The 13,271-nt window shown below is 32.0% G+C and overlaps 1 protein-coding gene across 1 annotated transcript in view; it reads right to left on the bottom strand.

Moving 5' to 3' along the window:
* Positions 1-12,883, bottom strand: part of LOC105317327 (contactin-2) — a 37,762-nt gene extending 24,879 nt beyond the window's left edge. The window contains exons 1-9 of the mRNA XM_066075908.1: positions 12,748-12,883; positions 12,077-12,211; positions 11,421-11,735; positions 10,266-10,438; positions 9,448-9,577; positions 8,292-8,441; positions 6,280-6,396; positions 5,762-6,043; positions 1,327-1,614 (exon numbers count right to left, since the gene is read on the bottom strand). Coding sequence (XP_065931980.1) covers positions 1,327-1,614; positions 5,762-6,043; positions 6,280-6,396; positions 8,292-8,441; positions 9,448-9,577; positions 10,266-10,438; positions 11,421-11,735; positions 12,077-12,125 — 1,504 coding nt within the window. The 5' untranslated portion in view covers positions 12,126-12,211; positions 12,748-12,883. The remainder of the gene's footprint in view (positions 1-1,326; positions 1,615-5,761; positions 6,044-6,279; positions 6,397-8,291; positions 8,442-9,447; positions 9,578-10,265; positions 10,439-11,420; positions 11,736-12,076; positions 12,212-12,747) is intronic.
* Positions 12,884-13,271: the final 388 nt, after the last annotated feature.

Raw genomic sequence — 13,271 nt, 5'->3', positions numbered from 1 at the left:
ATTATGTACTTTTAAATTTTAGCTTAAAGTTGTTTGATCCTAAAATAAAATGAATTATAATTAAGATTCTGCAGTTGATTTATGTTTTGTTTGAAGAAGTGTTCAAAGTCCACAGGTCTAGATTTTACAAAGCAAGTGGCAAATAGGAATTTATTTAATTTAAACAGTATATGTTTTTAAAGAAATGAAACACACATGAAGACTTTTCAATTCAATTAGATTTTCTTATAAATTCAGTCTTGATAGGGTGCGTAAAAGTTAGCAAGAAATCCTAATTATTTAAGTCATACAGTGATAGTGTAAAGTGTTTTTTATAGGCAAAACAGTTAATAAAAGCACACAAGTTGCAATGGTACTAGACTGTGCATGTCCTTTGACAAGAAATATTACTGTCTCGTATATGTTTCAAATTACAATACTTATAACATAAAATGTTGAATGAATTTACATAATTGAATTATATATGTAATTAACATAAGATTCTTTGTATCGAAGTAGGGTCTGGTGCTAAATATAATGTAGTTTAAATAGAAAACGTGCATATGTGGAGAAAAGTGTGAAATGCAGTCTAATTTTATTTATCCAGAATTCACTTAGTATATATTGTTCTCCACAAATTTGACAATATATGCATCTTGAGTATACCATAATGAATTGATTAGATTAGCCTGAGTATTAGAATTAGTATTAGAATAATTCGTTTTGCAGCTTGCTGAAATTATTAGATCTCTCTCTCTCTCTCTCTCTCTCTCTCTCTCTCTCTCTCTCTCTCTCTCTCTCTGTGTGTGTTCAGTAATAAATGGTTTATGTGGTAAATTTCCTTTGAATCTTCAATCGATCACATGACTAGCTAGATGTATTGACTTTGGGGTAAATTAGGAAGAAATACACACTGTAGTGAGTTTCTGGTGTGTATTCACAATGAGTCATGTGACCTCATGTAGTGACTATCAGGTATAAAATCATAAACTTTTACAAAGAGATTTTGCCTATTTCAAATAGCAGAATAGTAAAAAGATGTCTTATATTACTTAAAAATATTAATATATATTGAATAGCACAACTAGAACATAGTGTAGTGAATTTCAGGTGTAAAGTCTGATGTAGTGAGTTTCGGCATAATGCAAGTATGTGTGTGTGTGTGTGTGTGTGTGTGTGTGTGTGTGTGTGTGAGTGTAAAGACACATTAAAAAAAAATGTCAATACCTGAAATATATAAATATCCAAATTTTTAATTATTGTAAAACAACAAAAATTTTTGCATTACCAGTTACATGTATATGTTCATAAGAACGTCTTCCAAATTAAATTTCAATTTTGGCTTACATTTCACACGCAGCTCAAAGGTCACATTTGCTCCTAAATATTTTCCTATGACATATGCTTCTGCCTCACACATGTAAATTCCAACATCGGTAGATGACGCATTGCCGAGTTTTAGAACGGCAGTGGACGTAATTCTGATGCGTATATTCGTCCTGTAGTACCGATACCACGCGTAATGACAGGCAGGGTGACAGTCGGCGGAGCAAGTAACGGGCGGTACGGGCTCTCCAGCGTCCACTTCTAACGTTGTTAAGTTTGGAGACAGCTTAACGGAGTCTCCAGGCCCATCTGTTAGAAAATAAGTTAACACACTCAGGTTTACTAGAGCTACCTTAATTTACCATATATAACACCAGTCCTAAACGTCAATTTTTGGTCTTGATCAGAGGGTATATAGATTCGACTTTTGGCTCATTGGTACTTGAAGATTACCATTTTGTTTTTATTTTTTCTCAATCAACTTTCGTTAATTAATAGACAACGAAAAATCCTCCAAAAATTTCGGAAATCATCTGGATTTTTTTGGGATTTACAATCTTGTGCATGCGCATTACATTCACGCTAAATCACACTGGATGCCTTAGTTTATGTTTCCACAATATCACATTTGCATGGATAAACTCAGAAACGATAAATACAAATATGTGTAAATTTTCATTGGCGCTTCTCCATTGTAAGAAAACAAAGGAGATAACTCTAACACAGTGCATTTACTATGAAAAATCCCGATAATTTCGAATGTTTACATTGTGTGTTAATTTGAAACGAGTAAAAACGTTGGGGAAAAGTGTTGAATTCTTCAATAATAGAATTAAATTTTTAGATGAAAGGTATTGAGAGCCTCAAAACGGTTTGTTATGAATTATTTGACTGTTATTTTCAATGCAACTTGATTAATTTCCCCCAAAATCGTTTGGGAGGGATTCTGCAATTTTCTGCTACACTGCGGCAGAGACATGAATACTAGTAACAATTGTTATTTATGTCTCTGATTACGGGTATTTGGGGGGCAATTTAACAGTGGTGAAGACCTGTTCCGAGGCAGTTACCGTAGATTATTCTAATGAAACAGAGTGTAGTAAAATATTAGCATTAAACTAGAGTTAAAGCTTAGTTATGTAAATGTCAACAATACGGTGTGTCGATGTACTAGTATCTACTTCGTAAATGTCCGATATCATATGCAATGTCAACCCATGCACGTACTGATCAAAGTACTGCAGTTCTGATAAATGACCAAAATACAGAAAATTACAACAATAATTCATACACATTCACATTATTTGAAACAATAATGAAAAGAAACTATTATATAATAAAATTTTCAATATTAAATAAATACTGTTATGCTTGTTTAGGTGGGTATCAGTTGAAATTGACACCCACGAGAAAACCATTGTCAACGAACGCGATCGAAGCACTTTTTATTGCCTGAGGTCCACGCAGAAAGTATATAAGCGAGGTTAAAAAGGACGCTATGGGGAAAATTCAGCCTGCGCATGAGCTAGCCTGGTTCCTGTGCGTAATGGGTAGCTCAGGGAACCAGACTAGCACATGTTTATCTGAATCGGGATTGGGATTCCATGTCATATGCACACTTTAAAGTTCAAAGGCGCTGTAATTGAAAAGTTTTCGGTAAACAGTACAGAAACAAAGAATTCCTTTTAAAGAAATTATCGGCATGTTATATAAACGGTCATTATTATGAAATAATGACGGTTATGGCGAAACTACAACAGGCATCAAATAGCATAATTTGCAATGTTTTGTTGTTTTCAAAAAACACTGTAGCTTAACTTTACTTTTCTATTAGGCGAGGCGAGAGTGCTTCCTGATTAAAAATATTTAAGCATTTATGTATGATTGAATAATTATGTGACTGTATATAATAGATGATTGAATAATTATGTCACTGTATAAAAGTTAAAATATCACAAGAAAAATGCATCAAAATATGAAATTAATTTATACAAAGCTGTCGCTGCATACTAGTAGTTAACAAAAGTAGTGCGGAGCGTAATGTGTGCGCAAATAGTAGAATTCGCCGAATGCCTGATACTATACATGTACATGCAATCTTCATTGATATAGATCATAATTACAGTATTTAAGAAGTATGAACCCTTTAAATTCTAAGATAAAAGTCAGGGCAATATATGTATATATACGTAATACAACGTACATTTAGTGGTTAAAAGCAGGCAGCTAGAGTCGGTGGAATCTTTGAAAATCTAAAGGCTTTCACTTTTTCTTTGGAAACACGTGCATATGGTCCTCGTATTGCAGTCCTTTTTTTTTTATCACACTTAATGTTTTACTTTAAAAAAAAACAACAACAAAAACCCCAAAAACCCGCAGTACTGACATCTTTAGAAGACACGTGAATTCTACGGCGAACCGTACGCGCACAGCTTAAGCGCCTGTGACAACTCATTGTGTTATCCGTTGTTAACGCTGAGGGCAATAGGCCTAGAACGGATTATAAACTGCGTCTAAACCAATCAGATTCCAGTATGTAAAATGTAAGTATTATGATATATATTATCATTATTACCCGAGTTCATTGAGTAAGCAGTTAAAGTGCGAGATTTACCAGATGTTGAACAGTTGAAATCGTTCTCTGCTAAGTCACTGTACGTTTATATTTGAATTTTTAAGATGAACACGATATACTTTGCGTCAACTTTGAAATGACAGTGAAAACGCATGTGTTTTCTTCACTGATAAAAGTTACATTTATTCTGTAAATTACAACGGTGGAGATTCCATCTCGTTTAAAAAGAAATGAAATTGAGTTGTTTATTTATCTGCAAGGTAAGTAATGCTTTTTAATAAATATTTATGAAGGAAGAGCCATTGCGTATGTCCGCGGGAAATCGGGTAACAGTTAAAAAAAATATTTTTTTGCCTTATTATTCTTATCGTCTCGATTTTTTTTGTACATGCTTAACAGTTGTTTTTGAAATTAGAATTAGAATTTTGAAATATACACACGAAGCTAGTATGAGTGTAAAGCGTTTATCATTCACGATACCCTTACTTTAGCATGTCTAGATAGGATAACACCCACGCGAGCTAAAAAAATCGCCTTTAGGGAAAACACGTAGGCCTACGTCATTGTTAAAGAGAAGTTGGCCTATATACACAATGTACATGCCCAAACACTCGCAAAAGTGTTTTTTTTTTCGTACTCCCATATTGGGCAAATTTACGCTCGACTGAAAAATTAACACCCTTTTCTTCGTGAAACTGTAACAATTATAAAGATGTTGACCTTTCTTCAATGTTTGTATGATAGTCTATAATTAGCTGTCGATATCACGTGATAGGTTGGCATTACTTCCCTGGCAGGAAATATTTATTTTATTGTTGAAAAATTGATATCTTTGTAACGTAATCGAATTGAGCATTGTAATTAACAGTACAATGGAACCTTTTATAAGTAATCAAGCACATGCACTTTCCCCGTCATTCAAAATTACCGCAATTTATTGCGTGTATAGCTTAAAACATAACTCGTCTTCTTGTTGTTTGTAACATTGTAATTACTTCGACATTACAATTTAAATTTTCTTAGCGAAATGCATTATTTACACTAACAATCTCAGTTAACTTTTAATTAGAGATCATGATACAGCAATTGTTTTAAGAGCGTGTAAAGTTCTCTGAATATTATGAGGTGATAATTTCGGTCGGAGCGTGGTCAAATCTATCAAATCAGCAATTGTTATAATAGCGTGTAAAGTTAATCTAAGTTGGGGAGTTACATATCTTAATAGACTCCTTGTTCGATTTATTATATATCAACGATATCTTTATGAATTAATCAAATTAAAAATTACGTCAATTCATAAAGAACGACTCAGTGTTTGTATTTAGTCTGATATAATGCCATATCATGAAAACGTTTACAATGCACATTGAATAGCATAGATATATGTACTTTATATACTTTGTTATATGATACATTTCTATGATTTCAAACATTACAACATTAAACTATATTAACATTTCCAACTATCTTTGTCTGTGATAACATTTCGAATCAATTTTGAGCCCTTAAACCTAATAACTTCATAAAACAGGAGTGACACAAAATGGGCGAGAAAGCTACTGGCTGCGCTTCGTAGTTATACATAGCATATGCTACCTAAAAAAAGTGGTTTTAAATAATGTTGTTTTAAAGTGTACAAATTGGAAATAAAATAAAGTTATAAGGAATCATTCTCTGAATATTATGAGGTGATAATTTCGGTCGGAGCGTGGCCAAATCTATCATACAGCCCTTCATGCTTTATTGGATTTGACCACGCCCCGACCGAAATTATCACCTCATAATACTCAAAGCCTCAAGTATAGACATACTTTGTTATATGATACATTTCTAAAGTATGATTTCAAACATTACAACATTAAACTATAATTATAGACATACATTTGACTACCACATTCACAGTGGTGTTTCCTGTGACTTCTTCAGTCGTGTTGTTCTCTCTCATCCTCAGACTTGTGGCTTCCACGACATACACCCCTGCTTGTTCTCTTCTTATGTTTTGGAGACTTAGCTTCAAATTCGTAGACAAGACCTTTGCACTTCCCACTTTTCTCCAAGTAATTTTCACAGGTAATGGATTTGCATTTAATATATTACCATTAAGGGTAATATTGTCTCCTTCATTCGCTGATTTGTCTAATATATTGGAAAATTCCGGTCCGTCTATTAAAACAATTTAGATATTTTTTCATTAATATTGAATCATTTATAAATATGTTTAAAGTCACGACAATATAAAATTGAATTCATAGATTTGAATTATTTCAAGAAATTTTTTAATGATACAAATAATTACAACATCTGATTAAACAAATTAAGATCAATATGTTAAGTCCCATTACTTTAACTTAATTGGTATATAAAGTATAGTTTTCAATGAATCAAGAAATGATGCATACACTGTACAACAAATCTGACACGAAGGTAGGTACTGTCCACCGAGTTTTGAGCTTTACAATTAAACATTTCAGATCCTAACCGTTTTGGAACGTTCGTAATTACTAATTGGTCAGTTCCTGAAATGAATTTAAAAAAGAATCATTATTATAAATGATATAAACTTGAAAAAGTTCATCAACACCGTTTATGAAATATTTCAATATAATATCTTGACATCCATGCAATTGTTTACAATTTATTGCATTTAGTAAATACTTTTAAAAGGTCATTACTCATTGAGAAAACTTTATAAAAATCTTTTTTTAACCTGAACAATTTGCTTCAAACTTGCCGAAATGTGAAAGGAACAATGAATGATGAATAAATAAATAAGTTTTAGGTATATTGTACAAATTAATCCAGCTGATAACACCTGGAAAATGATTAATTTTGGTACAGACTGGTTTATGAAACTTTTTGTGTTCTAATGAGTGATTTATTTCCTTTCACCACTGTAATGAAAAAAAAACCCTGATGCTATAAAAAAAAAACCCTGAGGAAACCCTGATGCAATGGCCCTGAGGTCAGGGTCCCTCAGGGCTTCCTCGACACCCTCAGTGCAAATCTCAGGGCCACTCAGGGTTTCCTCAGTGCCACTCAGGGTTTCTTCAGGGTTTTTTAGGAGTTGATTTTAATCAACTCACCTATACAGTTACTCCGGCAAACCGAAAGTGAAACAGTGTTTGGACCAAATCACAAATCATCACCGCTGACAAGACTTAGTTCTTGAAAATAATAGAAAAATTCGATGTAATGTAAGCTGAAGCATTGTTTTTCAAGAAAACTTATCTATAAACACTTGGAAAATACTCAGATTTTATATAATATCAAAAAAATTAGATATTTTTGTAGTCTCATGTATTCCTACGCCAGAGTTTAATATAGTCTCGTTCAACCAAACGCTCGGCTGTCTCCGTAAATTTCCGACAAGCAGATAGTCTCTCTTGGTTTTCGGAGATTAACGTAGACAGCCGAGCGTCTGGTTGAACGAGACAAAAGTTCGATATCAATAGTGCTTGGACCCATACAATTTTTAGAATTGTTTCAATTACTAATACATAGTTTGAAATCTATCTTTAAATACTACACAACCTGATTCATATTTGGTTTCTCGAAATTCTTGTTTGAAAAGTCTAAAAATTCATATTATAAAAAAGTGCGCAATTCAAATGCAGACTAGAAACTAATTGCCACGCAAAATAAGTTGATTTTAAAATAAATGATATTCGATAAACTCAACTCCCCTCAGTACTTCAGTTCTTTGATTGATACTCTCAGGGTTTTTTTTTCATTACAGTAGTGAATTTCTGATTAGCTTGTTTCTCTTTTCGGTAAACGGCTTTACCCAGTATATGATTACATATTATCTGAAAACAACAAAATATATTTTTGTAAAAATGATTTGATGACTTTGAATAGAAAGCTCACAAACCAAGTTACTCCCCTAAACAACAACACGAGAAAGTCTGGTATAAGTACATAAATCCTTATTCACATTGTTCAAAATCAATTACATGTAATTAATTAAAAAAAACACCATAAAATGTTTTTTAGTTATTTATTTTTTAATGTAATAAATATTTTATCCCTATTTGTGTAACTTTCAGGGTATTTATACTATTTAATTGACGGAAAAGGCGATCATCTGAAGTTATGGTTTCCTCCCTAACGATTTTTTGTTTCTCAAAAGCGACACTTATTACAACAATTTAGCCTTACGTTGACCCAAATAAAAGAGAATTAACACATCTGTTTAGTGAGTTCAGAATAATTAACAGTAATGACTCATGGAAATATGAAAAAAGAAAAGAAAATACAAAGAAGAATTATATACACAGTCAGTGAATGCTTTAATACTGAGTGAAGAAGTAAGAGTGTTTTTTTTCTCTGGGTAAACTGATTGGCAGTATGTAGTTTTAAACCTTTCTTTTAGTATTATCAAGCAGCGAGATCTTTTGTAACGTTGCAGTACCTCTTCTTTCCCACTCTGCACTGGTCATGGGACTGGCTGCCACCATCCTACAGGTCAGATTCAAAGTGGCCCCCTCATCAATATAACACTTCATTGTGTTCTTATCTATGAGGTATAAGTTCTTTCCCTTGACTTCTAGCTCTGGAGCAACTGCATGTAAGGAAATTTTAAATATGTCCAACTGCTAATTATAAAATAGTGTTGATGACATCATAGACCTCTAATAAAATGATTTACAAGATAACAGTTTAGGCTTGTTTGGACAATATCTAGTATTTTAATAGACGTTGTATATTGGTAACTGAATTACTTCCTTCACACTACGAACCTGTGTATCAATTAAACAATAATAAAACAATGCAATGACGTTGTTGTTGATCGTTTACCATAATGAATTTATTTTTCAATTAATTTTTAACAAAACATAACCATTTATTAATCCATCAAAGATGCAGTGGGTGATTTCACCGCTTGTATAGCTTAGTTTTGATTTTGGGAGTAAATGTAGCTGGCGCTCATTAACCAGAGAGACCAAACATTTTCAAACGCGTTTTGTTGTAATGATATTCCAAAATAATTTCAAGTGCACACTATCTCTTCATCTTAAGCATTTTACGTTTGTATACTAATTGACGCATCGATATATAAATTAATTTCATTTCAAGGAAAAGGTTGAGAAGACTTTGCTTCCACTTTAATTGGACGGTTAGTGTAAAAATATAAAATATAAAATTTCATTACTAGGAGAAGACTATCTAAGTTTTAGAACTTGTGTCTTATCCATTTGATTTAGTCAATAAAATATGTTCAATTAAAAAAAAAAGTGTAAACAACCTATAAAAAATCAATTTTATCTATTTCAGATTTTTAGAAGCCGCTTTGATCATGCAACATTTGCTCAAACTTTCAACTATTTTTAACAAGATCATTTAATACTTTAACCCACACCAATAAACTAAGCAAAATTGCTAGTATTTATACTGATAAATATCAGTATAAGTTAACTTTATAAATGTTACAGATGCAGACATGTAGTTATCTTTTGATTATCAAACAATTAAAATTACAATAATACTTGTTGAATCATTCTACATGTACATGTATACAACTTGTGAATATCTTGAGTGTTTATTCATAACGTAACATACAAACTTACAATTGACCTGTAACTGCTTAGATTTAGTGACTCTTTTATTCTTGTAGCCGTTGGCTACACAACTGACATTAGACCCAGTGTAATCTCGAGTGTAGATGAACTTCCACTCTTGCTCGGTTTTAAAGTTACCCTGAAAATGATTACAGGACTTGAGTACAATAAATTTTTATAAAAACGATATAATTACTAAAAATTAATCATTACTCGGCAATTTGAAATTGATCACACCTGATAACAAGTAATGATTACGATTGCCGTGCCGATGTTACAGAATTACAATTTTAAAACATGCTTTTCATAAACATGTGTCGCATGGTTTTTATCAGGTGTTCGAATGGAATCAAGTCACGTGATCGAATTAAGCGATAAGTAAGACCATGCAGAAACGTCACACTTAATGGTAGCTCGCTCTTACGGAGATTGATACAGATTATGCTAATAAAACTCAATGTTTGATTTAATATTGCACAACATGCGTGTAATAAGGGAAATCAAACTGTGAATGACATTTTCAAAACTTTGAATTGAAATAACAATAAATAGAAACATTGAAATAAAAGTGTGTTTAATTATCGCTCTTAAAACCTTTAAGTAAGAATCCTTAAATTACACGAGTACTTAATTTCACGACTCAACCATTTCCCATATAATCGCGAGAATATAAAATTGCTAACGAGACATTTTTATCACAGTTCATCTGTCCGAAAAGAAAACTTAAAATGTTTAAAACCCGGAGATCTGCTTCTTTATTTTACGCGGATAATTAATCATTAATTATAAGGAATCAACAGTATTAGCTATAAGATTGATAATCTTACATCTGTACTGGTGACAACAGGTTTTGAGTCAGGAGTGAATTCCGTGGAGCCATTGTACCAAGTGAGGTTGACTGCAGGATTAGATTCGCTCACTGCACATTTCCATGAAACAGAGACTCCTTCGATTCCTGTCTCTTTGCCAGAGAGTTCCATTTTACTGTCGTCTGGGCCATCTAAATAAAAGAAAAATAGAAAAATTTACAGATTTTTAAAAATTTGTCTCAAAGCAGTATTTCGTACATTAGAAATTGTTTCCTAGAGTGAAGTTTCTTAGACTTGTGAAACAGAAAATCCGTGACCTTGCTTTTGACTTTTTATGAAGAAGCCCTTAAAGTGCGTTATAATCGAAATTCTATTTTTCACAGAAACCCAAACACATTAATTTAGCAGAAAAGCTTAATTTTTCTACATTCGTATATTCACTACGCAGATGTAATACAAAGCTACATCTTAAGTACATATACAAGGATACACCTAAAGCTTAATGGTGGTTTTAAATTATCAACAGTTAAGACTAATTATCACAATTATATATATTTTCAATGTCATGAATAGATTCTTAATAAATAGAGATAATTCAAAATAATTCATTCAAAATTTTGACGATTTCTATACTCTGTCCCGAAGTTTTGCTTCTACCACTTTTCGCTTGATATTTCGATAATAATAAATACCTTTGTGCTCAAACTACCGCTTCAGGTTTCAATACACATCCCAAAATAGAAAGTCTACGTAGATTTTGCATTGCATCAGCCATTAATAAGCCCGGATGATAACGTTGAAAAATTACGCGAGGCGTCCCGAGTACTTCCAAATGGAGAAAAGATGTAAACATTTCCCATTATAAATCTCCGTAAGAAATTTGTTTTCGTTCCTGTAAACTTTTATGAGTGAAAAGGGATAATTTGTTAATGAGGATATCTTGGATATTTTCCATTTCATCGATTTTAACTTTACTTCTTTCACAGGTATGTGTACTTTTATCAAAAATCATCAAAAAGTGATGGAAGCAATAACTTGGGACAGACTATACTTGTATTTTACAGACATTATAAGATCTTAATATTGATTTAGTTAGTTTCAATTGACAATCATTCATTAAGTTGATGGTTAAAGTAACGTTTTTGAGAAACGAAACCAAGAATTTTGACTTACAATAAACCAATAATCGTTTCTGTTTGACGCTCCACAAAGAAGAGCAAAACAAATTTTTGTAATTGAATCGACGATCCATGTGGACGTTTAGCACTGTGAAAGTCGTTGTGTAGTTCTTTGAGTTGTTATTATATTCAATTACTGGATTCAAGGTTGAGTTGACGAAATATTTAGATACATCATCCGAATGAGGGTGGATCATGAAAAAAGAGCGAGTAGGTGTTGTTGTTCCAGTAAATGTACAGGTGAAGTTGACTGTGTCGCCTTCCGCTACCTCCCCAATATCAATAATTGTCACAATGAATTCTGCCTCAACTATATGATAATTCACAGACAAATCATCAGTCAAAATACATAACTTGACATTAATAAAAGTTCAACACTGTTATTGATATTTTAAGAACAAGCATTATATCTAATTCATTTCAAAATTTATTTTCAAAGTTTTTTTAGTAGCAGAAATAATTTATAAAAAATACTGAACGATAACAATGGGCTAGCATTGATTGCAGTTGGTCATCTAAAACCAATAACATATCTTTAAAGAGGTTCGCATTTCGAAAAGGATTCTTCTCATTTTTTCAATTACTTTTGCTGAGGTATTGAGAAAAACAAGGGGTAATATAAATAGTTCACTTCGTGGTAGAAATCCAAACCTTTTATCTGCACAATTAACACCAACGTAATCACCACCCAGAATCCCATTTTGGAAGTTGGTTCCAAAGACCTGGTTTATACTTCCCTTACAAGAGCGGCGTGAATCTGCCTTGGTTTTGGACTTCAACTTAAACCTGAAAAAAAAATTTAAAAAGATAAATTAATACATTTTAATATAAGATTAAGGTAGTGTACATATGCAACTACTATTATGTCAAACTCAACAATCTTATATATTTAACAAATGCATAACGATATGAGATATCACCGTCATGAATTATTATTAACTTATTTTCGTATTAAACTTGCCAGTAGTAAATAGAGCACATATGCAATTTTATATGCCTTGATTAATATGTCACATTTAAATCTGTTAAGCATGGCAGCTGTTGCAGGTTTTTCATTTTTTTCTTGCAATATGTATAAAAATTTGAATCTGACAAATCAAAACATTGATAAGAGAAGTTTATTTCATGAACTTCAAACTGAATATCTCATCTCTTAGTCGAGATTCATCACTTATTAGTGTTTATGCATTTTAAACAAAAGTATATCCACTTTATATTAACATAGGGATGAGCAAAAGTCTTTGGAAATACATGTAAAAAACGGTATCTGAAAAAAAAATCCCTACCTTTTTACTCTTTTCAAAGGAATAGGTACCATATACCTTTGTTTTAAACAGCGTTGATCAATCCCTAAAGGTATATGTTTATCCTAAGTTCTGCCAAATACAGTTACATGTACAACAGTTACATTTGCATTCTAACATACACAAATAATTCAATATTATTTAAGCAAAGGCGTTGCGGAACAAGACCGTTATGGGTTGATGAAATCTTTCTATCTTTATATATTCATATAGGAAAGGTTCTCCTGGATATGACTAGATCCTATATATTACACGGATTATATAGTTCCTTATTTCGACATATTCGTAGTTTCATACTTTCTAATCTTAAATATCTACCTGCATAATTATTACAGTACAAACTTGGTTTAAACATATTTTATTTTACATATTAAAATAATTTCAAAATCTTATGCCAGTATAATGATTATGGTTTGGAATGTTTGAAGCAACACTTGCTGTATAACGATACGCATGTTAAAAGTGAAAAATACAGTGATAGTTTGTAATTGATGTACATACATGTAAAATTTATGACTAAAGTCACTAATTGATATGTGATC

This window comes from Magallana gigas, chromosome 2 (assembly GCF_963853765.1).
Source record: "Magallana gigas chromosome 2, xbMagGiga1.1, whole genome shotgun sequence".
In the NCBI taxonomy this organism is placed as follows: Eukaryota; Metazoa; Mollusca; class Bivalvia; order Ostreida; family Ostreidae; genus Magallana; species Magallana gigas.
The sequence above is the reverse complement of the archived record's forward strand: the minus strand, read 5'-3'. Positions and strand labels throughout refer to the sequence as shown.